Below are 27,233 nucleotides of genomic sequence, written 5' to 3' on the forward strand. Positions count from 1 at the left end.
CCATCAGAGCTTGAACATATTGATCCTATGTAAGTTAACAAATGTAGTTTTCGGGACTGAGGTGTACTTAGCTTTTGAGCAAGTATAAAATTATATAATTTAGTTTGATCCATCGTCAGAGTGTGCAGGGCTTGGACCCATGCCTTCGACTTCTTATGGAAAGACTATTGTACAGGGGTTTTCATTCCCATTTAGTTTGTAAGTTACGGGTCACCATACCCATATACAGGGGTTCCAATCCCCATATATCGCTGAGAGCTCAAGGACGCATTTCCCTTGTTTTGGCCTCAGTAATTTCGGCTTTCCCTCACAGTGCCCACTTTGTGAAACTACACGATGTCCAACATCTGAGATCAACGTGATTCAATATTTACTTTATTAACTAATTATGTGTGATCATTATACATAATTCTGGATTTATCATATGCTAAATATTAAAATTTTATTTTGAGTCTCTTGACCTAACAATATATGATACTTACTTTATAAATATTGCACCCATAATAATTATTTATAATTATAAATTTTCTTTAAGAATAAGAATTATTCTAATAAAATATTTTTAAGTGACCCAACTTAGTAATTGAGATTATCTGTAAGGTATGACCACCTACATTAACCAATAAGTTTATTCATTTGCCTCTATCTCGACCCTACTCCCTCTCTTAACTCAACGCGACTGGAGGTGCCGACGCGCCACAGCCGTACGTCAAATGTTAGTAGTAGTATACAGGCGAACCTGGTAACTCGCCGAACTGAAATGTTATTTTTTGCATTTGTTTTCCCCTGTGCTCCGCATTCAAGCGGGGGAGTATGTGCCGTTTATTGGTATGATTAGCACAGATTTTAATTTTTAGGCTCAAATTTTCATTTTTAAATTTTTTACATTTTTATTCTTATTTAATTTTTGTCAGACTTCTGTACACTCATATCAAACCTTTTTTATCCTAGTTCTCTTTCCCTGGTTTTCGGCGCACACTAGTGGCCGTGTCCTTAAGTCTCTTCCTCTCTCTTTTCTTTGGCCGCCAGAGAGCACACTTGTCCCCCACCCCTTTAGCCCCATGCTGGTTGCAAGTCACCTAGCGCGAGATTTGCGAGTCGAAGTTAAACTTAGTTCAACTGCGCTTCCATAGAGCGCGCGGCGCTCGACGGCTATAGAGGTTTTTACCAAGCAACAGACCTTCGTTTTACCTTGCCTCGGACGTCTTCGGCTCCTTTCGGCGCTGAGCCATGTCTCCCCCCCCCCCCTTTTTTCGGCCAACCGGGTCCCAGCGTCTTTTTTTTTTTGACGATCTAGCCGCCATGATGAATTAATGCGCGGGCTGTTGGTCTGACTACATCGGCGTCTCTGTCGAACTGCTTCTTGAATAATAAATCGCGGGCAGATCTGCCTTCTTCTGCGCTATAGGATGTGATCGTCTTGGCCGAGGGAATTTTTCCCTAAAACTTTTCTTTGTCTTCTGTTAGTTAGTCAGCCAACCCGAATAGCTACGTTTTAGTTGTGCTTCCGCGACATCTCCGCGATGCGCGTCCTAACTGGCGATCGCGCAACATGAATGGAATCATCTGTCATCACCCTGCTTCGGTGAGTCTTTTGCTTTAAATATATCCCCCAATTCGCTCCCTTTTAGCGGGCTTTTGCCTGATTGATGGTCTGTCTGCTACTTGGTCTAATCTCTGTCGATATTGGACCTTGTTGCAGGCAGGGTGCAAGAGATACCCCCCGATTGAAGAAACACCCCCGTCATCCGAGAGTCACCCCTCCACAAATGGTCGTGATTGAAAGTCAATTGAGTGAACCCCAACCAAATTTATTCTGCTCTTCCCGCCGAATTTTACCTGGTCGTGAGTTCTGAACGACAAAATTTCATCAATCTTGGTGTGCCAGTGGACAGGGGAGAAGTTTTTGTGAACTATGTAAAGTTATATCTTCAGTAATTATGACTCAAGAAGAATTAATCCTTATTGGACATGGGTATATTGTAATTTTTTTTGCATAAGATTTAAAACCAAGGCAATATATTCTAACTATTTTTGTGAACATTTTACTATGGATAGAACCTTGTTAAATTTTCGCTAGATTCGCGGTCCGGACTCGCTAGCACTATAAATTGTGTTCATGTTTTCTTCATTAATGATTGCTAAGATGTTAAAATGCTAATTGGTTGATCGATGGTTAATCTGCCTTCATCTTTTCTGGTAAAATCTAATTAAAGAAAGATTATGCACTACATAAAAGAATATTAATATAAATAAACCAGCAAGCCTATAGATCACATGACTTATTTTGTTGTTTTTATTTAATTGAGTACCTATATGTATATTTCTACCGATCCACTGACTCCCAAATGGATTGTTTGTAGGGAGTTTCTAAATTATTTTGTTCCCCGCCTCGTGCCATCTCTGGTGATGTTCGAATTTTATGTGAATTTTGTAGCTTGTTGCTCAGCTGTTTCCTTGGACTTTTAAGAGGTGTTATAACACTAAAAATCAAGGGCACGAGGGGCGTTACAAATTTTATACAAAAAATTCCGAAAAGATTTCCAAAAATATAAACAAAATTGTTTACTCCAATTTTTTAGTTACCAATCCATCCCCGGTCCTCGGTTAGATTCCCGGCCAGAGTAACATGTTATTTTTAATATATTTTTTAATTTATTATTACATTTGAATAAAATTTTAATAAAAATAATTGCTTACATAACACCCGCCATCTTGGATTTTAGAACTTCTGAAATTTTTTATTTCGTCCACCATCTTGAAAACCATAAATATTATCCTATTTTAACGGAAAATTTTTAAAATTGATAAAAATTTAAATAATGCAAATTTAATAAAAACATCATGGAGTCTTCGATTAGAGCCTGGCGAAGGCTATCGATTTAAAATGGTGACGGATCCTTCCTCCACGGAAGCCACCGGCAGACTGAGCTCCCACCGCTAATGCCAAGGCAGATATCACATCAGCCAGTATGACGACATTTCCGCCATGTTATTTTCGTCTGCTGGAGGCCACCATATTGGATCCGACATGTTATTTTCGTCTGTTAGAGGATGCTGCCACTATATTATTTTAATTTTTACCCACCGTGGTGCAGTAATAATTTATTACAAGGGCGCCCACCATCTTGAAATCTGTCCAACATTTTGTAAATTCGTAATAATCAACCTATATATTCGGAAAAAGTCTAAAACATATACTAAAAAAAATCACTTGTTTAAATAAAGATTGATTCGATCACCTGGATTCGATTTGTGAAGGATGAAAAAAGTTAAATTAATTAAAATGAGGTATAAAGTGATAGTTTTAATAAATAAAACAAAAAAAATTACAAACAAAATATTACATAATTTCTACAAGTGCAAAAACAAATCAACCACTAGCATTTCTTGTTTTATACAGTCTTCTTAGAAGGCGGAGCGAGACGTTTACATATGTTTTTAGGACAATGACCGTCGATTACCCAGATACATCCAGATGTCGGCCAGACACCTCCAGTCAGCTGCAAGGTATAAAAATCGATGGTCAGGAACATTCAGTTTATGGCCAGGCATGTCCAGTCAGCGACCAGACACATCCAGTCAGTAGCCAAGAAGTATTTTTCGTCTATACTCTGCGAACATTTTAAACAGTTCGTATACAAAATCACGCTCATAGGCCAATCGTCTCCGAACCAAGAGGAATTATTCGTCGATACGCGACCAACATTTTAAACAGGTCATGTTCAATGTCAGGCGTATATACCAGTCGTCTTCGAACTACGAGGCCAATCATGTCCTGAGTAAAGACTTATTGATGCATATTCATAAAAATGAAGCACATTTAACTGAAAGGACGCAGCTTTGGACGAAAATTCAACTCAGTAGGATACGATCTCATCGCAGGGATACAATCTCGCCACAGGGATACGATATCGTCACAGGGATACGATCTCATCGCAGGGATACAATCTCGCCACAGGGATACGATATCGTCACAGGGATACGATCTCATCGCAGGGATACAATCTCGCCACAGGGATACGATCTCGCCACAGGGATACGATCTCGCCACAGGGATACGATTTCATCGCAGGGATACGATCTCATCGCAGGGATACAATCACGCCACAGGGATACAATCTCGCCACAGGGATACGATCTCGTCACAGGGATACGATCTCGTCACAGGGATACGATCTCATCGCAGGGATACAATCTCGCCACAGGGATACGATCTTGCCACAGGGATACGATCTTGCCACAGGGATACAATCTCGCCACAGGGATACGATCTCGTCACAGCGATACGATCTCATCGCAGGGATACGATCTCATCGGAGTGATACGGCGCAGGGATACGATTTCGCCGCAGGGAAACTATATAATCGGAGGGATACGATATCATCGCAGGGATATGTCTGATAGAATACAACTGGTAGGATACTAAGAAAACTCAGTCTTAAATAATATATATTTTTTAAATTTATACAAATGCAGGTTAAACAATAAATTATAGTATGTAGCCAGCTTTCCTCAGTTCTTTGAGTATGGAGGCTACTTCATTGAGGTGCGAGCAGTTTACTCCACTAATCAATGCCATCAGTAGTCTCAGACGATCGACTAATATGTTAGGATCTTCCCATGACGTATAATCAATTTCTTCTGCTATCGTAATCTTCCTGGAATGTTTGTTATTGATATTTTTGAGATCACTATCGCCCAGTGATCATCGTAAGCTTGTTTATAATAATTCATTTTAATACGTCGTTTCCATCTTTTTGGTCTCAGTGTATCATCACTTCTAGCTTCAAATTCTTCTATTTTGTTCTCATTTTATGTAAAGTTGTTGTTGCTGCCATGGTTTCGAGTAATATTATTTAATACTTTAGCTTGAGTAACAGTACATCCATCAAATAATTCTGTAATAAGATAAAATCCTTCATGACTCATCTTAGGAAATTTGTCACCATGTTCTTCCTATAGTACTGTATCTTGGTACAGTTTCTTTGATGCTGGTGTACCATTACATTTTAATGCAGGCGATGTGATGATTTTTGCCAATTCCACACACATTCGGACTAAACACAAAATTTTTCTCAGTAGACGAAAAAATTGCACCTTAGCAGGTTTGAAATGTTTTTTTTTCTTCTTTAATTTATCGCTTCGTCCAAACTGAAAACCGCAATTGTCGCAACGTAGCACTTCCCACAGAGGACTCTTTGCATAATTTCCTTTCTTATGACGTTTGGTGAACGAAATTTCACAGTACCGACACATATATGCCGTGGTTGACACTACAGCTTTTGGAACCACGCTGACTGTTATTAATACTGTGACTAATACCAAATGCATACAAAGATTTTTAATTATAAACAGATACTTATATAGAATTTTTAATATTTCATTAGCGAGAGTTAATTTGACATTTTGAAAGACTTGTGGCCAAGTGGTTTTGCTTTTCATTAACAGATGTCGCCACGTGTTGCGTAGCGGTAATTATTATTATTTTTTTGTGTGTTGTAGGATGCTCACTCACAATAGCTTCGCTATACGTTAAGCAGAAGCAAGTTCGTCCCGCATGATAGGGCTTTCCAGCTGTTTCAAGGCATAGTAACCGACTCAGTAACGTATCCTATTTCGTTTGAATTCACATGATAAAAAATATTATATGTGATGATTTGGTAAGAGGAATTCGCCAATTAATCGAAACCCTGAATACAATTGCGTGTCTCATTTTCGAGAAAATAAAATGCACGGAGCGATTGTTTTCTCAAAAAACAACCTGAAATACACGGAGATCACCAGCAGTCTTGCCAAGAAAAAAGAACCAACAGAAGTATTAAAAATGCAGCTCAGTGAATACATTTGAATGTACGCTTACATATTTAATATAATGATATGCCTAGCACAGCTACATACATTTTATGCTTATGTATTATTTTGTAACAGGTACATGCTAAGCATATGATTATGTAATCATATCATCAGAGTAGTTTCTCCCTGAATGCAGGCTTAACATTAGAGGAGCCTTTGGTTAATGCTGTATCCGTGGAGTACGCATCCTCTCTATTTGGAAAAATGACGTATTCTGCCTGAGATGGGGGGTTACTCGTGAGTCTTGCCGTTGTCCTGGTCCAATCTGCGCGAAGCAGTGGCGGTGGAATCGCACACGACGAGACCCAGACCCTCGTGCGCGGATTGGCCGATGCAAGCACACAGCAAGCAGTCTGCTCTGCTCTTCTCTGCGTGGCTGCACGTACGAGGTCGTCGTGTTCAAAACTGGGTCCCAGACACGCGCGACTATTTGACACTTTCAGTCACACTTTGTGATTTCCTAAGATCTCATTTTATTTATTTATTTTTAAATTTAAACTCAACATTTTTTTTACATTTTATATAGTAATCTTAATCTCGAACACATATTAATATATTTACATATTATATACACATAATAAATATTAATATATAATTTTCACACTATAACATATGAATTAATACAACATTTACATAGCCCTAAAGAACAATGTCGACTAGACTGTAAGCTACACCATGAACCACACATTCAACCCATGTTGACGAACTAACTGAAAGGGTTGAAGTAAACTTAAGGTGGCCGTATGGTAGTCTGCCTTGGGATTCCGAGGCGCGCGGACGTGTTTACATGCGAGTGCATTCGACTTACGTGAGAAAAGTTCGTGCCGCGCGATTTCAGAAGTGTTCAGCTAGGCTCGGCCTGCTTACATTAATCTACATTGCTACCACAGCCATATTATCCTATTAATATGGATGTGCATACACCTACCAAACGCGTCAACACGCTTAGTGTGAAGTGTCAAAAGAAGCCATTCGCCATGGATCTTCACAACTGGATGGACGAGACACTCCGAATAAAAGAAGACGAGCTGGTGGCTGTCCAAATGGACGGGCGTCAACGCTGCATATTTATCAAGTTAACATCCATGCTCCACTGCGAACGGATCATGAGACTGACTGGCGGTTCATCGCAGATTCTAACAGCATCGGGTGAGTCTATTTCGGCTGACATTGAAATTGCCCTAGACAACCTAAAAACTGTACGTGTGATAAACCTTCCTGTTGAAGTCACTAATGATAATATAGTTAAGGCGCTGACTCCGTACGGTAAAGTATTGTCCTTAATTGACGAACTTTGGGGGGGACACTGCAAATACAAAGTTAAAACCGGTGTACGTGTGGTCAAGATTGAGTTAGATAAGGACATACCATCAGTACTTACGGTCGAGGGTCACACAGGCGTGGCCCTGTACGACGGCCAGCCTCAGACATGCAGTATATGCCACACGCCGGGACATGCGCGGGCCGCCTGCCCCATTGCACCGCGCCGCGACACACCGGCCCCTGCCCCTGCCGCGGCCGGGCGGTCGTGGGCGCAGGCGCTCGTGGGCGGAGTGCGCGGCGCGGCTCCGGACAAGAGTGACACACGTGACACCACAGCGGCGCAGGAGAGCAGCGCTACCTTCCGTAGACCTCCGGTTCAAACCCCAACGGGGGAACACCCGACTGGGAGTGCTCGGGACATGGTTTCAATAAAGGGTATATTGGCAAACACTTCACCATTGCTGGAAATTGACATGGGGGAGTTACTCTCTACTGAGGGCGGGGATGTTAGTGCAGGAACCACAGACGCACACAGTGGGGATAGAGAACAGGCAGATGACGAAATGACAGGGAAACGTGGCGATAAACAACATCCACGTAAAAAAGGGAGTACTGAGGATGTGCGCGGGGAAGGACGTACAGGGAAGAAATTTCGTCAAAACAGTCGAAGTACCAGACGGAATAAAATTGTCCCTGACAGCCCTCAATCACAACGAGCTCACTCTCTTGCCGTAGCCAAACAAGCCATAGGAAAATGTGAGGACTCACACGGCTTGCCTTCGGTGATAACTCCATAAACGTTCATCAATAAGGAGGGGTCATGGCCAGCGTTTTGACAGTTGCAACTGTAAATGTCTGTGCCATGGAGATGGCATGCAAATACCGTGTGTTATATACACTAGCTTACGCTCACGCCATCGACGTAATTTTTTTACAAGAATTACCAATAAATCAGATCCCGCACTTCGATAACTGCAATGTGTATACAAATGTTGGCACCCACGGAAGAGGTACGGGTATCATTACACGGAATGGATATCAGCTTATAAATATCCGAGCACACCCCTCGGGACGAATCATTGCGGGAACTCTTGTCATGCCTTCTCTACCACCTGGAAATGACTTGTTGGAACTAGCTCTATGTGTGAACGTGTACGCCCCTTCGGGCTCACAAAACAGGCAAGCCAGGACGAACTTTTACAGACAAGAAATATTACCATTCTTGGAAGGTGACCGCAACAAAATAATATTTGGTGGTGATTTCAACTGTGTGCTGAACCTTATTGACCACCATGGAGGAGCATATACGACTAACACAGCGTTACAAGATTTAGTCTCAGCCATACAAGTTGAGGATGCAGTTGATATTCTGCTAGTTCCTCGACCCCACTTTACGTTCCATGGCCATGCGTCTAGTACGCGGTTGGACCGGTTTTACTTTTCCAAAAGCAACCGCAATTCAGTGGTCAGTTATGACGTCATACCAGCGGCCTTCACAGATCACTCCCTTGTACTTTGCACTCTCTCTTACCCCACACTCAACCCTGTTCGCGGGCGAAACTACTGGCGCCTGCAGACACGATTATTGGGACAAGATGAGGTGGATGTGGAATTCCAGCAACGGTGGATTTTGTGGACTAGGCAGAAACACCGATACGCTGATGTCGCGGAATGGTGGGAACATTGTGTAAAACCGGGCATTCGTCGCCTCTTTCAATACCACGGAGCACGTGTCCGACGGGAGCAAGCCTCACTCTTGTACCTATATGAGCGGGCTCTGCGAGATCTCGGCGCGGCAGCTATGACAGTGACGAACGTCAAGGCAAAAGAGCGTCGGCTCAAAGAAAAAATTATGACCATTCATAGGAAATATATGGAAGAACGGCTGCACTTCCTTCACACAAATAGCGCATTACAAAATGAGAGGCTCAGCTTATATTCCTTGGCAAACGAACAAAAATGTAAGACTAAACGACAGATTGACGCTTTGACGACAGCTGATGGCAGTACTCTCCGAGACACAACGGCCATTGCGACCGCCTTCCGTATTCATTATACCGACTTATACTCGGAACACCAGGTCGATTTTGACGCCGGAATTTCCTTCATACAACGAGTAACAGCCCGCCTGAGCGACAATGCGCGGGATCTTCTGGAGAGTGAGATTACAGACGAAGAAATTGCGCAAGTTGTTCATGATGCTCCGAAAAGAAAATCTCCGGGAAAGGATGGAATTCCGTATGAATTCTATCAAACATACTGGACAATAATAAAAACCGATTTTTGTAAAATGGCACGTACAGTGCTTCAACGCGGTGCCCTTTGCAAGTCTCAAACAAACGGTATCCTGGTTTTAATTCCAAAGAAAAATAAACCGATAAACCTGGTGGATTACAGGCCTATAACTCTACTGTGCACGGACTATAAACTCATGGCCCGTACAATTGCACAAAAATTGAAACGTGTACTGCCCGAACTCGTTGGACCCGAGCAATGTTGCGCAGTTCCAAATAAATCTATTATACAGGGGATTGCGGTACTACGTGATGTACAGCTCCTTGCCAAATCCTTGCCCGGTCCAGTGGCATTACTCAACATTGACCTTGATAAAGCCTTCGACAGGATACACTGGGGTTTTCTCGACAGACTCCTAACTCATGTCGGATTTCCACAAATTACGGTCCGCATGCTTCACACTCTGCGTAAATGCTCTACGACGCAGATTTCTATTAATGGGAAACTGGGCGAAGAAATTAATATCCGCTCTTCCGTGCGTCAAGGGTGCCCCTTGTCCATGGCACTGTTTGTACTGTATATAGAACCATTGCTCCGGACACTCCATGAGACTTTAACAGGAATTAGCATTGCCAGCCACCGGATCACATGCAGTGCCTATGCTGACGATGTTACCTGCATAATTCGGAGTGAAGATGATGTACTCAGGACATCAGCCGCCTTGACCAGTTTCAGCCAAGCCTCTACCGCCCAAGTAAATGCCGTAAAAACAAAAATAGTAGACCTCAAGATGGCGCCCCATCTGCTGCAGCAGGTGAGGCCATACACCAGAACCGAAACATTACGCACACTAGGAATCACCTTCATGCAAAATACAAGACAAATAGACAAGGTTAATTGGGACTCTGTGGTGAACAACGTACGAGGAACACTTGTAGCTGCACGTCTACGAAATATAAACATTATTCAGAGAGTGCACATAGTTAACATGTACATGTTATCCAAATTGTGGTACGTCGCACAGCTGATTCCCATGTCTCGTGGTACCGAGGCACAAATACGACAATATGTCGGTTGGTTCGTATGGCATGGATTTCTATTCCGAACAGGTCGTGAGCAAATTACACAGAAACCTCATATTGGTGGATTGGGGCTAATTGACCACCATCTGAAGGCCAAAGCCCTGTTTGGGAAAACTATTGTCCAACGATTAATGACCGACGATGTAGTCTTCGCGGCATTACATCACGCCGTGTGGACGAATGAGAGGCTTCTTCCGCGCACCTATATAGTAGCACTTCATGACTTGCGATCGCAGATAAATGAATTGCCCGACGGGGAGTGTGTAACTACCCCGCTATTATACGACAAATATTGCCAAACGGTCAAAATTACTCCCAAAATACAGTCAAAATGGCCGTACTTCAACTGGACGCGTATATGGAAGACCATAGCGGACGACGAATTATCAACATCTCTCCGAGCGTCAGCTTTTGCCTTTGTCAATGATCTCACCCCTACGAAGATTAGAAGAAGACAAATCTCCCTCGACAATGACGACATTTGTGACCTATGTGGCCAATGTGATACAGCGCTTCACCGAGTCTCTAGTTGTGTCTACTCTAAACCTCTGTGGCTCTGGTGCAGGAGACGTGTAGCAAGACAACTCAATGTCCCGATCCATGACATAATCGTACAGAAAATTTGCTTTTTTGATTTCACAGTGTTTCCGACCGTCAAACGTAGAGCAATAGTGTGGCTCATCATGAACCTGCTTGACTTTTCCTTACACACCCCAACGCCGTATTCTGTACGTGACTTTGTCGACCAACTTCGCCGTGCCCGGTGGAGTATGATCAATTACAAAACGTTGCAACCTCGGTTTGGTCCTTACCTGTTTTTCTTTTGATCTGTGTACCGAACCAAGTAGTGTAATGGTAATGTCTGAGTGAATGTAAAATGTAAAATGTAAAATGTAAAATGTGAAAGGGTGGGCATGCGCACTTGAGCCTCTGCCCTATACTTTTCCTATGTATATGTACCATGCCACCTGCATGAAGCTAATTGTAAAAAAATAATAATAATAATAATAATAAAAATGGCTAAGAGCGATGCTGGTTCACGCACCTTCAGACTAATGATGTAGACAGAATTTTTTTTGTTTTGCCTTTTGCGCCTGGCTTTATCATTCGCTACAATATAACCACCAAAATCACCGTATTTACAAATGGTTTTTAAAAAATGCATAAATTTCAAACTGTGCTTTGACACAATACCTACGTATTTTAATGCACTTGTTGTGAAATATCACGCACTTACTGCGTTGGAACTGACACACACACACACCAACACACACACACACACACACACACACACACACACATATATATATATATATATAATAGGTTGTTGGTATGTATGACTCCGACACCGTCTGACCGATCGCCATTAAAGTTGGCACATCGAAGTGTTTTTTTCCATGGAGAAGGTTTTTATGTTATGTATCCATTTTTTGTAACTCGTCTAGATGGCGCATCAACTTTAGAACCTTTCAACCGATCGCCATGTGTAAACAGAAATCACAGGTCTTAGACTCACGAACAGTAATTGTATGTCATTTCTCTATGTCCACCACGCTGTCACATAGTGCTATCACCCTGTGTTCAGCCCGGGCAATGCCGTGTACTGCAATTATGAATAACAATTATTATTTTATTTGTAGGCAAATGACATTTGAATCACCAGCCATTTGTATCACTAGCCATTTTCACCATTCAAAAAACACTATTGTTTTTTGTTTTTTTTTTTAATATAAATTTTCCTTATCTATTGTAGATCAGAGCTTAGTAACACATATCTTCAAAATAAAAACAAAATATTTTTGTTACTGTACAGTTTCAAATCGCAAACACATTCAACTACTTACTTTTTTTTATATGTTAAAATACAATTGTACGTTACACATAACAATTGCTCCCGGGAACAATGTTCATAAAAGTTCGATACATATTTTCAAATTAAAATATATTTAGGTAATTATAAAGCTTTGCATCACAAACACATCCAATTAATTACTTTTTGGCGTGAAACATCTTTGCTGAGGGGGCTACAATTCTCGAGAGTTACGAAAATTCCGATCGCACGAGGGGAATAGTCAGGTACGATGTGAAGAACCGGTAGAAGAGGAGAGTGCGTAAGCGTCGACGCCACTCCAACGCGTGCACCAGCGGTCGAATGGGTAGACGGCAGGAGGGGGGATAGGTAAGTAGCGTAACATGCTATATGATAGTTGTAACGGCCGGAAGTGGAGACGGCAGGAGGGGGGGTATAAATGACACAGTAATGTTGCTACGGAATTCGCGTGTTTGTCTATTCCTCAGTTTTCGGTACGGCTAACGATTGACGCTACGATATTTATTTTATTTAATTTGAAGTATCTACAAATTATTTATTCGTGTAGAAAAAAATATTGATTTGTGCAATTAACTTTATAAGTATTATTCACTTTTATGTGAATAGAGTGGTTAAAAATGAAAATAATTTATATCTATATAAAAAAAAGCAAGATGTTTCACTTCTGTCACGAGTGGAATCCACGCACACATTTTTATTTTATTTTAAGGGAACAATTAAAAAACTATTCTAAGAATTAAAATTGGTATTGGCAGTTTGGTTTCATGACACGCTAATACCTGCCGTCTGTGCGGCTTAGAGAAGGCCGCGTCATAATATGCCCGAGTCAAGCCCGGCTTGCTTGAGATCACTCTCTACTATAGTCTGTGCTATGTAACTTGTCCCCAATTTGACATACCTCACAAGTAGTGCCAATGGTCTGTTCTGTGAACAGTGTTAGTAAACAACTTCATGTGGTTGTCGCGTGTTCGTAAACAACCACAGGTACTCCTTTTGAAAACTAGATAGAAACATTTCACATACTTTAACTGTAGAAACTACGCTCAGGATAAAGGTATCTACGTTTCGTTGCTTCAGTACCATGGACTACCTTTTCATCAGGTGCTAAGCTACAAATCATCAGAGGTGTCGCGTCTCCTACTTTTAGCCTAGGAGGGTTGTTGGGAGGGGTTAAAATTTAATTTTACAAAAGCATCCTCATAAACGAATGACGCAAATATTGAACTTATAAAACAAGGTTAAGTTATTTCAATGATATATTTTAACGTTGACAGCAACTTTAAAACTGGAAGGTCTAGTGCCAAAAACCTTATTTAGGACAATAAAAAAAAGTTAATATTTTCGTTTGTAGATTACCGAAAAGCAACACACTAATGCGAACATCGTTTAAACTTAGTCATACCAATGTTCTTACCCGCAGAGAAATAATGTACAAATGAGTGTAGAATTCAGATATTAAAAAAAAAATGATTTCAGGAGCATGCATTATACTTTTTTCAGGTGATTATTTTATATTTACTTTAAACACACTGTTCAACTTGTATAACTTATGAGTGACATTTTTTGCATAATTAGCTGCCAAAGTTACATTTTTAATGTTTTTATGACTTACCGATGAAGCGAATTAAATTAATTTAAAAACTGAAACTCTTTATATTTAAAGGCAAATGATACTAACTGCTTTATCATAAGGTTTGATTTTCTTTTAAAAAGTTATTTAATTATACCTCCCCGAAATTGTGAGGGTTTTGACAGCAAGATAGAGCAGTTTCAACAGTTTCCCAGGGAAATTCCCCTGATTCGCAGTATTTCAACAGTGGAGTGCCGACGCCGATTAACTTACTAGTAGCAATTCTGCGCATGTCTACAATCTTTGAAACGAGTACTGTGTGTTCGTTATTCATTTAAAGATTAATTAACATTTTTTGCAGTTATAATGACGGACATAAAAGTTGTTTTATTACTAACAACATTTTGTTTCTTTTGAGACAGGACTTTTATAGATTTTCTAATATGTAAAAAAATCCACCATTGAATTCCAGTTTTAAGATAATTATTAATAATATTTTTTTAATGTACGCAAGAGGAAACATTAACTGTTCTCTTTAAAGGTAGACATGAGAAAAAATATCACGTGCACCAGACCCCACAAGATTGCGTGAAGCGCTGACGACTGTAGATCACAGTTAACCAACATGTAATTACAAGCAGGATATTGTACCATTTTATGAAAGGACATACCACAAGTATTATTATCAAATTATGTAGCCAACTAGGTATATTATAAATTTTTGGATAATTATTAAATTTCTAAACTAAAAACCTATTTCAAATTCATTGAATTTTTATTAATAACAAAAGTATTTTAATTAAGAATGTATATAAAAGTCAAATGAGTGCCATGAAATATGTTACATAGAAACTGCGAAACCTGTCCTCTATAATTTTATGTTCACTACAAGATATTTTATCTCAATAAACCTTAAATATACTCGTAGATTACAGAGGAACCTATATCATATTTTTTTTGTAAAATCTACTTTAATTAATTCTGAGTAAACTGATCCATTATTTTACCCTTTACCAGGGCCGGATTTAGAGGTCTGGAGGCCTCGGGGCAACAGAGGAGAGTAGGCCCCCTGGCCCCAAATTATTTTCCAAATAAAATGAACAATTTTTTCAGTCGAGTTTTCCAATAAATAATTTATTGTGAAATCAAGTAGATTCTCTTAGTATTTAAAAAACATACATAAATATAATCGGAGACAAGAATTATATGAAATTAAATTTTAGTGTTAATGAACGGAACCTTCCGAGCTTTTTTCGCCGAAAATCGTTGATGATTTTGCTGAAATCCAATTCCCGGAGTAAATTGCTTTCAATGCTCAGGAGAGAAATCTTCGATAAACGGTTTTGTCCCATCGTGGTTCGGAGCCTATTTTTTATGATTTTCATTTTTGAAAATGAGCGCTCTCCAGTGCAATTTAAAACCATCAAAACTAAATACATTCTCAATGCAATTTCAAGGTTTTGAAATGTAGCTCTGAAATTTTGATCTGCGAGAATTTGATGGTAAAATAGTTCCGGAGATTGGTCTTTTCCATAGTCCTTTTTGTATGAGTCGATCAAAGACACAAATTGAACCTATTCATTACCGAGACTAGGCTCTAAATCATCCGTATAAACTTTCACCAATGCCTCTGCTGTAGCGTGCAAATTTTCAGCATCCATCTTCTCGATGTGATTAAGAAATCCAAATCTCGAACGTACAGCTTCATAGGCATGCAATCTTTCAGTAAGAGAAACACATAGCTGGTCAACCACTGGGATGAAGGCGGATACTTTGTACTTCTCCTTGGGTGACAGATTTGCGTCTTGTGCTTGCCCATGCCCGTAATCGAGTGGATTCAACCTCACAGTTCTTGTTCTGGTGCGTGATTGTACGTATTGGTCAGTATGAGATATTTTTTGGCTGCTTCCTCGTATTTATCAAAATCGTTTCGTTTGGATTCCACGAATGATTTAAATGATTCTAGTGCACGCATTGCCGATTCAAGAATCATTTTCGGGTCTTGCAACATATTGTTTGTAGTGTTGAATCGCTCCAAGATGTCGTTACAAAATATTGCAAACAAAGCGGTTTTGAGACCACTCATCTTCTGTAGAAGGTGCGTTGCTTCATTCCTCACGATGTCTTTTTGCTCTTTATCGGAAGATATGCTGGTTAGAGCTTCTGCGATTTCCGAATAGCCGTTGACTATTGCTTTCGTAGCTTCAGCTCGACAAGACCAACGAGTGTCGCTAAGCTTTTTCAACACGTAAAACTGTCAGCTTTTTTTCTTCGATAATTTCTCTATCAGAATTCGGTATCGCTCTGTACTTGCTGTGAAAAACGTATATAAATTCTGCATGAAACCAAAGAATTGAACAGCCGATGGACAAGAGTAAGCAGCTGCCTTTCCCACTAAATTGAGAGAATGACCACAAGGTATAAACGCCGACAAATGATTTTTCTCCAAAATAAGAGCCTGCATCCCTTTGTATTTGCCACTCATGTTTGCAGCATTGTCATATGATTGTCCGCGGCAATCCATGATGTCTATTTGATGGTCACCTAAAAATTTGAGTAGAGCATTTGCTGTGGCTTCGCCAGTATGACCGAAGTTTGGTAAAAATGTGAGAAATCTTTCTTTTGGCGTCGATCCTTTCATATATCGAACAACTATAGTTAGTTGATCGATGTGAGATTCGTCGGAAGTAGAGTCCACTGATACAGAATAATATTTTGATTTTTTTATCCTGGATACTATTTCAGTTAGTACTTTATCACCCATAGAACTGATCAGTTCTTCGCAAATCGTGGACGAAAGGTAACTGACATGACCACTCCCTTTGTTTGCATGCTCTTTCAAATGGGTTGCCAGGATTGGTTCATACTCGGCTAGCAATTCCAAAATTCCCAGGAAATTTCCATTTCTTGGTGAACCAACAATTTCATTGTCACCTCGAAAGGCTAATCCGCGTTCAGCAATGAATTTGATGGTACTAACGATAATTCTGAAGATTTTTCGCCAATACTCGATTTGTTGTGCCTCTTGCATCGCTAGCTCTTGATCGATGCGTCCAGTGACTTTTCCCCGTTGAACTAAACTCATTACTGATTCCAAATGAGACTTCGAAATCTCATGTTCATATAGACGATCGGATGCATGCTTTCAGTTACTGAAGCCTTCTCCACTGAGTTGAGTGTTTTGAGTGGACATTAATTTACACGCATAACAATATATTTTCCCCGTAGTTGGAGAAAAGCAAAGCCAGAATCGATTGACGGTCTCTTGATTTTTATTACGGCATGTAAACATGTTCTTTGTACATTTTCGAACAAAGCTGTAATTATCTCGCGGCTGATCTTGATGAACTGAATTTTGCAGAGATACTTGATCGCAATTTTGAAGTTCTGTGGAACCTTTTTTCGCCCAATATTCTATCATTTCCTTTATTATCTTAGCAGGCTAAAGACCTATATAATTTTTGAGACCGCAAAATTTGGCTTCCTCTTGGATCTGATATTCAGTTATAGAAAATTGTTTGGTGTCGCCTGATGAAACCTCAGCCTCAGGATGATCTTGAATACTATCGACCACATCTCCATCTACTGTTGAATCTCCTGCTGTTTTTTTTAGGATATTGATGGATTTCTTCTTTATTTGACGATGTAAAAAAAATGGTCAATTTGGGTGTTTTAGCTAAAGATTCTTCGGATTTCTTGTTACGTTCTGCTTGCAATTTCCTCTTCTGAGAGCCACTAGCAAAAAGTCGAGGAGTTTTGTGGCGATCACTCATGATTCCGCTATAAAAGAAATGTTAAGAAAACATAAACATGCGCCTGAAAAAGCCCTTAACCAACAGGAAAATAGTCGTGTAGGTGATGGTCGAGGAAAAGAAAATATTAGCAGAAACACAAAAAATAGTTACGAGCAGTGCACATGGAAGTCGAAAAGAATAGAGAAGCTGTTAGCTATGTATTGAAACCTGTCCAGTTATGTGCATGCACTCAAAAAATAAGAGACATGAACAGAAGTGAATTGAAGAAAATTATTTCAAAATTACATTAGCGAAAGTTACTTTACTTATTAAATATTAGCATGTGATCATGATATTCCAGTTGCCTCAATGATTAAATAATTAACTCACGCAGAACCAAACAAACGCATGATAAACAATAAATCATAACCTCTCCGTAACAGTTTTTTATGTTCTTGTTCTCTGCATATATTTCATATATGTCATTATATGTTAAGGGAAAAAAACACGTTTTCGTAATTGCACAATCAAATACGACATTCGGTTTATATTGTAGATTAACAAGATAACGATGAAAATACTCACGTCCGTAAAAATTCGAAAGGATTTACATTTGTTGCACAATGTTCGTAAGTTCGTAGCTTCTCAGACGCACGAGAATGTATCAAATTCCGGGATTCCGTGCTACAAGCACGCCACTCAGCGGTCACTTGTCAACGCTACGACGGATCGTACAGACAAAAAACGGGGGGAAAAGGTACCGTCGTATCTCGTATCGACACGCAAATACGGGGAATAGGCTGAATAGGCATTTCGATATTTTACTGATTACCTGATTGGAGTGAACAAATATAGATAAATTATTTCTGTTAATATTTAACAATAATATAATCATATATGTACAAAGTACTGTAGGTAAAGGTAAAACAGCGAAAAAAAGAATATCAAAGGAAAATATGTTTACTAGTGTTTACTTGTCGGAATTTAAAAGATTTTTTTCTCGAAGTCTCTATTGTGGGAGCCCTCCGTTTGTGGGGGTCCTCCGTTTGTGGAGGTCCCGGGACTTTCGCCCCGGTTGCCCTCCCCTAAATCCGGCCCTGCCCTTTTCAAAACTTGATACATACTACATAATATTTATTTAAATTTACGTTAGCAAGATATTTTAAAGTAATATTTCTCAGAATAAAATTAAAAATCTATTTTAAATATTCTTTTTGAACTGTTTTCTTTTTTTTTCCAATACCACCTTTCGAACATTACAAAGAACGACCGCAACAATAACAAATATTTCTTGACGCTTAGAAAAGCCTCACAATTAGCCTCACCCGCCATGCAGTTAGTCGCCTTTTCGTGTCATTAAATTGTTTCAGGGCATTGTATAATAATTATTTGTCGCATGTTTTGCCATGTTTATATTCAATGTACTATTTTGTTACCGGAACACGCACGTCCGAGGTAACGTAGGCATGTAAACACGCCGTGGACGGCCGTGCCCGCCTGCTGTAGCCGAAGACATCGAGCTGCGTCACACTTTGGCCTCCCTGGCGTGGCCGGAGGTATGGGACTCAGCGCGCTGGACAGTTTGGCCTCCCTGGCTGGCAGCCTCGTGGAAACCACTGCGGTATAGGATGTTATGCTTCTGGAAGTAGTATATAAGACCGTCCTCGCCTCTCCTGCCTGTGACGTCACTATGCCCAACTGTCGATCGACGAACTTACGTTCCGGTGTGCCCCACCGCATGTGGACTTAAAATTTGGTGTGTGAGACTTTGGGTCTGCAGAGTTTTAAGTGTTCGATTATTTCTGCGTCAAAGGTGTTGGGACTGATGTATGCACGAGTTTGACTCGCTGTGGAACCTGTCATATTCTGGCGAGTATTCGAGTGTGGGCATAGACTTGATGATTCTTCGTTGGCAATGTTGGCTACTGGGCGAGGTGCCCCATATAAACTTAACATACTCGGAGAGAGAGAGAGAGAGAGAGAGAGAGAGAGATAGCCCGGAAGAGACCAAGAACATGAACTGACGTCACTAAGACATTCTGGACTCGGTGTGCTGCTTGCCACAGAGGATGCTGTTGTGAAGTGTGGGAGGTATGAGTCCAGGCTACCCGTGGTGGTCTAGCGAGGCGGCGGAACAGCTGACTGCTGGAACCCACCGAGAGGCGGTTCGCAGGTCGTGGACTACTCGTGGAGCGAGTGTGCTGAAGTGCGGCCAAGGAACTACGAACTGAGCGTCGCCCTCGATCTGCCACTCGTCCAGTCACTCGTCTCTCGAGCTGGGGTTGCTACGAGGCGAGAAATCACGCACTATATTTACCGCTTTCAGCCGGTGGTTGTTTACAAACTTTAAAGTCTTCCACACATATTTTGTAATTCTCTTCTTATCTCTGTTGTCATACGTATTCCACGAATACCTAGTAGTGTACCAGATGTTTTGATGAAGTAATTAATTGAATATTTTTAATAATCTTTATACCTTCAATTATTGGTGCGAGCTGGAAAGCTTTAGATTCTTTCCCGGTGTTTACAGTAATGTACATTGACCAAAAAGACCAGGGTCCAAATAAGGCTCGTCATTGAGTTTACTAGGATAGCAAAGAGGTTTTCACCGGACGAGACATGCTGCGGACAGCCTCTGTCATCTAGCGGTCAGCGCAGGTACTACTTGTTAGGACGCAAACTGTTCGCCATTTTACACGCATTAGAGACCAGCAAGGAATTCGTAGTGGCTGTGGTTACTAATTTCGACGAATCGTGAAAGCGACTTCACATTAAGGTAATGTAACTGACACAAATTATCTATATACCATTTTAAAGCCCGTAGTTTACAGAATATGTCAGTATGGTTATATATTTTGAACTCTTGTTGTGTATAAAACTGTGAGTAAAACACTTAAAGAAAGTGTGTGTTTGCGACAAACTCCAAATAAGGCCCACACTGGAGAACCAAATAAGGCCCGCGGGCCTTATTTGGAACATCTGTTTTCTGAAGTTTTTATCTCATTCTTTTTAAGGGAAAGCGATTAAATGCTGAATGGAAAGATAACCTTCCGCCTGGAACAGAGGTTGAGATGACTGAGAAAGGGTCGATGACAACAGCAACTTTCATTTCATGGATTCATCATTTTGCGAAATTCAAACCACAAGGTAACATTTTGCTTATCGTTGATGGTGCATCATCACACTTGGACATAGGCATTGTGGAAGCTACTGAAGCCTACGGAATCACACTATTCTGCTTACCAAGCAACACAACACATGAGCTGCAGCCTTTTGATAAATCTGTTTTCGGTCCTTATGAAACATTTTGGGATTTTGAAGTGTTACTACATTGGTCAAAGCAGACAAACATTCAAGACCGCACAATAACCAAAAGGACTTTTGGGAAAATATTTAGTAGGGTTTGGACCAAAGCTGCTACGCCTAGTAATGTAGCAAGTGGGTTTTCTGCAACTGGCATTTACCCATTTGACCCTACTGTTATCCACGAGAGTGCTTACGCTCCTTCAGAACTTACCAGAATAGTAAACCGCGATGAAACAGCACAAGGATTACATTCTGCAGCCCCAGTTCACCCACAAGAGAGCAAGCATGGGCAGGTAAAAGAGAAAATTCGAAAAATAGCTGACAAACTAAGGTATGTAGAAGACTCATCGTCGGGAACAAGTGATTCAAGTGACTCTTCTCTTGTATCCTGTGATGGCACAGAACCTAGTCTAAACATTTCATTCAAAGATATCGTACGGACACCTGAGGTGATGAAAAATAATAATGTAAATCGAAAAAAATCGCTTAACTACAAAGCTGTTGAGGTAACGAAGACAAAATGAAGACTCATAATGATCAAAATCAAGATAATAAGCCAGGCAATGCTGCCCCAGGAAGTTCCAATGTTAAAAGCAATACAAAACACTCTGAACCTGCCACACAAAAACATATTGCTATTGGATCGAGTGACACGAGGAAAAAAGGAAAAGAAGCCTGGTATTGTTTCATTTGCACAGAGGACAGGATTGCTGACATGAGACTGTGTGTAAAGTGTAGCCACTATGTTCATGAAGAATGTGTGGGGCTTACTGCTAAGGACAAAATACCAAATTTCATTTGCCCAGTTTGTGCTTGTAAGGCCACTTAGTTTCACAGACGTATTGTGTACCTACATGTTCATTTTCAACTGTGACTTTTCTTTAAAATTTCTGGTTTGTGATTAGTGTGCGAACTTTTAGTATTTACATGATCAGCTGTAGGAATTTTAATATTTATCGATAGAGGTTCTAAAATGTTGCAATGTAATTCAAATTATCTTAGTGTGGACAACCACCATTGCATCTTGTATTGTATAGATAATTTCATTACACTTTATTGTTATTTGACTTCAATTGGCAGTTATTTAAACATGGGCCTTATTTGGTACTGCTCCTGGGCCTTATTCGGAACAGGTGTTCCTAATATGGCCCTTTGCATCATTTTTGGATAATGTCTTTTGGCACATACAACTAGCTTACTTTTGGTACTTATGATCATGTATTATCGAAGTACACATGTTTAAGAAGGCTGCTGTCCAACATTCATAATTTTTACTATCTTCATACTAATTTTTTTAAATTTTATAATCAAGCCTTATTTGGCTAACTTACCTTATTTTACGTGGCCTCTTTTGAATGAACAGTTTAAAATCTAAATAAGGTAAACAGAACTACATATCCGTTCTCAGAGTTTTCTTAAATGTTTTCCGTGAACAGACACTCTGATATCCCGAGCAGGTTGAATATCACGTGAAGCTGTGAGCCGGGCAGGGACGTGTGATCGCCGCCGACACCCCGGGGTCGCGTGGGGGCCCAGGGGGGAGGTTGTTTTCCGCAGACTGCAGTAATTAACTACCTGCCGTCCCGCGGCTCGTCACGACGGCGGAGAGCGACCTCCGCCGCCCTCGACCCGGTATAAAACATGGACGGAGCGCCGTCGAAGAGTCGAGTTGAACCCCGAGCAGAGTCATCGACTGCCGAGGTGAGTTCCGAGCAGAGACCCGCGCCTGTGAGTCCTGTGTCACACCGCAGGTTTTCCACGTTCGGTTTTCGGTGAAAGTGCTCAGTGCATTCTGGAGAGGCCTGCATTGTGCACTCTGACGGCCCCGTCACACTGTCGAACTTTCGCTTCCAACACAATATGTCGTGTCAAATAAAGTTGGAGGGTTAGGACGTCATCGAAAACGTCACTAGCGCAGCCATGCTTGTTTAACAAGTTAGATGACTTTTTTTTTTTTTTTTCCATAAAATATTTTGCATATGTTGGATGTTGGATGCAATCGGTCAGTCAAAATCGTGCCTAGCAAAAACGTAAATGACATTCCGTTTCCGTCACAACGAATCCTTAAAATGGCGAAAAGCACATGGGCGATTAATGATGTTGCAAAGTAAAATAACTAAAATAATGTAAAAAAAAATTAAAATTCATTACTGTAAAGTTTGAGGTAGCTCAGACCAAAAATTAACTTTGAAAGTGCGACATTTATTAAAACATATTTGGTGTTATAGGTGCAAATTTATTTGAGGGAGAAAATTGTAAGCCATTTTCATTCCAATACTAATACTTCAACTCTATTGTCAATTATAGTTCGAGACAAATATTTTACAATTTGACAAGGCCTTTATAAAAATGATTGAAACAATATTCAGCCATAAAAACGCTGCGTAAGCTTTGGTCGCAGCGGAAGTATCGCACAGTGGTGTGACAGCAGCCTAACTGTAGAGACATTATTTTAGTTATGTTTTTCTGTGTCTCGTCTACAGGGGCGTCACACGAGACGCAACACTCAACGACACCAATCAGCAATGACCTGTACAATTCACAGTATATCCTGACGCCAATTTAAAATCATCGAACGCATGTATGATCAAGTCGATTCAAGGTGTTTGTTAGCTGGTGCCACAGTTCACTTTCTCTCCTGGTCGCAAAGAGGCATGGTGTTAAATTTACAGAAATAGCCCTTAAGAGGCCACTCCAGTGTTTCAGGGGCACTACGCAACCCGCGTTAACCTCATAAGATTCAATGCTATTTTCATTTTGCTTATAACTAATTAACTAATATAGGTTTCGGAATGATGCTTGCTTGATATGTAAGACAACGATGCTCTTATCAAAGCCCCTTTCTTCGAAAACGTGCATAAATTATGGTTCAAACCTAGACAATACACATATGCATATTAGTAAAGATTAGTATAAAACCATAATTTATGCACATTTTTGAAGAAAAGGGCTTTGATAAGAGAATTGTTGTCTTACATATAAAGCAAGCATCATTTCTAAATCTATATTAGTTAATTAGTTATAAGCAAAATGAAAATAGCATTGAATCTTATGAGGTTAACGCGGGTTGCGTAGTGCCCCTGAAACACTGGAGTGGCCTCTTAAATAGATGTCTTAATCTATCGACCAACATATTTGAATTTTTCCATGATTTATAATCAATCTCTTCCGATGCTGTCATCTTACTTACATGCTCTTATTAATATTTTAAAAATATAAAGAGTCTTTATTATCATTATAACCAGTCTCATAGTCATAATAATAGCCATTATCTCAGTGATCTTCACCATTACTTACTCACAGAAACAGCTAAAATATGTGAGTGAAATCATTAACGTCACTACGGCGTGTGCAACCCCAACAATGTGTATAAGGTATAAATCATTCGTCCGTGCTTTCGGGCAGGGTAGCTCAAGCAGGGTCGCTTGTGACATTCCAGATGTGTCCAGGGCTGTGTCTGCGTCTCTTGCTGGTGATCGCGGTGGCCGCGGTGGCGGCGGTGGGCTCCCAGAACCCGCCCCCAGACACAAGAATCCAAATGTGCGGCTCCAAACTCGTGAAATTCTTGCGGGATCTCTGCAACAGTGTGTACAAGAAGAAGTCGGTCGGCGAGGCGTCGCTGCTGCAAGGTTCGCTCCCCCCCCCCTCCCCCAGCCCATCCGTGAATCTCAAGAGCGTACACAGCATTTCATTTCTGGTGGCAGGGGGTGAGAGAACCAGTTTGACTGCTGTTTGCTTTGAATTTATTTCCTTTTGTTGATGGGAATGATATATTTTTATAGATTGCTTAGAATATTACGCCCATCCCGCCCACCGGGGCGGCCAAATGGGGTCCCGTTTTAGATACATACATAATAACGTTTAGAATAAGTAGAGCTAAACATTTATTCGAATCTCTTAAAATACTTTTTCATTTTGGTTAATAACTTTTATTCCATTGACAGCGATTTGAATCATCTTTGGGAAAGTTGTACAGGTATTAAATAAAAGCACCACATTTCACAGTAACTGAGGGACAGAAAAACAGTGAAGGGTTGCTGCAACTTATCGAAACTCCGTGTCTTCTCCTTACCCCGGCTGTCTCTTGCCTCCACGCTTCGCATTCCGAGTATCTGAGTTAGAACTCCGGGTCCATTGAGCCCAATGTTAGTTGTTCGTATTTTCCAAGAAATTACTCCAGACAATGAGTCGATTACTTTCCCCATTGCTTTCTGTTTGAGGTGGACCCTGGGTGTCTCAATCTCCATATTTTCGGGTCAGGAATGACTGGTAAAAGTTTGTACACATCTTTATGGAAACTAAGGGAACTTTTCAGAACCACTGCCGCGTGCCCGATTAGTCCCACAGAAGATGCACCCCAACCTCCCTACCAAACGATCCCTCACAATTGTGTGTGCGCCAGAAACAACATGAGCAGAGAGAGTTGCAGATGCCACGGCTTCTGATCTCACAACACTCCGAAGCCTTCTGGTGACTGTACGATGGTTAGGCGGCTGTAGTATCTCAGCAGGCAAATGCCGACTTGATGAATCTTAGAAGTTAGTGGTAGCAGGTAGTATTTTTAAGATGTAGATTGTTATAGATTAGTGCGATGAAGATTGAAACGTAGGACCGCAACGGAGAATCACTTTTGAACACGAGCCTAGCCGATTCATTTTCATTCGTGACGACAAACAGTGAGGTTTTAAAAGGGGTGGGGTCCCATATGTTTGCGTTCAATCGAACTTATTCTGGAAAGTGTTAAATATTCAGGAGATAAGGGGATATTTCAGGTCTTGGAAAGGGGGGTTAATGGGGCAAACATGGTTTTTTTAACACTAGCCTTCACTCACCATGAAGCGTTCAGAAAACTCACAACACGCCTTCCAGCAAGGCATTTCAGGTTCGGGTTCCCGGAGCTGGGTTGTCAGGTATATTATTCGAGAGTGGGAAAACTTGACGGATTTTGTCGTCAACAGGTCGGTTTTCTAGGGTTACTTCACACCCACTTACCCCAAATGTTCCACCACATCACTTCGCCCCTCGTCGTCTGTAATGACCTCGATTTCGACGAGACGTTAAACCTAGCCTAGTCAGGGGTTTATTTGTACTAATAAAGCGGAATGATAAGTACGACGCTCTTTGGTGCTTCAGCGCAAGGTTCTGAACTGACGTACAGACTCCTTGTTGTTCACAAGGCAACTATGAGATGAGAGCGGTAACCATTACATTGTATGAATTGGAAAATAAAGAAAGGTGACATGCAAGTACTTTGAGTGCTTTCAAGAATCTGTACCGGATTTTTCTTGCAGTCCTTTACTCAATATGTCTTCAGAGTATTCTTTAAAAAAGCTTTTCGTAAACAGACGCCAGTTTTCAAATCACGTGTTTTTATTTATAGAAGCTCCGCACGATGCACGTGGTAGGTGTGACCGACGTGGTGCCGACAGGTGGCCGCGCGGAGGGCCTCGCCTGGCCCGCCGTGGCTCTGGAGGCGGCGGGCGGCGAGGACGACTCCTTCCCGGGCCAGTTCCACCGCCTCGCGCGGCGTGCACCCGGCATCGTGAACGAGTGCTGCTTCAGGCCGTGTCTCATCAGCAACATGATGCAGTACTGCGGCTAGGCGCATCTCCTGCTGTCCGCTGACGACCACATCGACTGACTTTCCCCTGCTCACCCTGCTCCCCCTCGTCACGTTTTGAAGAAAAATTGATTTTTAAAGGAAAAAAAAACTCATATCTCGTATTCATTGCTCGAAATCAACATCATTCATACCCCAATAGGGGAAACTCTCTGAGATATTAGTCCACTGAGTGGGTGACTGTTCTATAAATTATATGTTTCTGGTTAGCAGACTATAAAAAAAATTAAAAAAAAAAACAAAGCTGCGGAAAGTAATGGTAGAAATTTGTTTAATATATTAAAATGGGAAATTAACTCACTATGAAAAATCATTATTATGCCATAACGAAGAGAGAGTATTATTAAACAAAAAATATAAACAACACATCAGCAAAGAATTGGCGATAATAACACTTCATCATAACAAATAAACGTATTGCTAACCAGATGGAAAAGAGAAGGAGAGGTCGTCATAATTTTGATTTCAATTATGAACGTGGCAAAGAGAAAACACATGCATTACCCATCTCATCTCCATTAAGAAACTTCAGTCCTTCCAGGTGTGTATTAACTCGTTTAAAATCAACATATTAAAAAAATATTCTGTGCCAGTGACTGCATAATTAAATTTAACGCAAGCATAATCAGGATCTTACGCTGTCAAATTGGCACTGAATTATGTTTCTTTATAGTTTATGAACGAAAAAATGGAATTTGGTTTAAAGTTATTATTTTCATATTTTCGTCAGTCTGAC

General features: G+C 40.7%; 1 protein-coding gene across 2 annotated transcripts; it reads left to right on the forward strand.

Annotated features, from left to right (window-relative positions):
• The first annotated feature begins 1,241 nt into the window (after nt 1-1,241).
• LOC134542106 (bombyxin C-1-like) lies at nt 1,242-26,592 on the forward strand. Of its 2 annotated transcripts, XM_063386051.1 has the most exons (3): nt 1,264-1,585; nt 24,317-24,506; nt 26,307-26,592. In XM_063386051.1, the coding sequence occupies exons 1-3, from the start codon at nt 1,553-1,555 to the stop codon at nt 26,477-26,479; spliced, it is 396 nt and encodes a 131-aa protein (XP_063242121.1). In that variant the 5' UTR covers nt 1,264-1,552; the 3' UTR covers nt 26,480-26,592. The 2 variants fall into 2 exon arrangements, 1 of the variants encoding a protein (XP_063242121.1); XR_010076737.1 differs by lacking the exons at nt 24,317-24,506; nt 26,307-26,592 and adding an exon at nt 1,703-2,497 and having other exon boundaries at nt 1,242-1,585.
• The last annotated feature ends 641 nt before the right edge of the window (nt 26,593-27,233 follow it).

The sequence above is a fragment of the Bacillus rossius genome (assembly GCF_032445375.1).
Source record: "Bacillus rossius redtenbacheri isolate Brsri chromosome 4 unlocalized genomic scaffold, Brsri_v3 Brsri_v3_scf4_2, whole genome shotgun sequence".
Taxonomy (NCBI): domain Eukaryota; kingdom Metazoa; phylum Arthropoda; class Insecta; order Phasmatodea; family Bacillidae; genus Bacillus; species Bacillus rossius.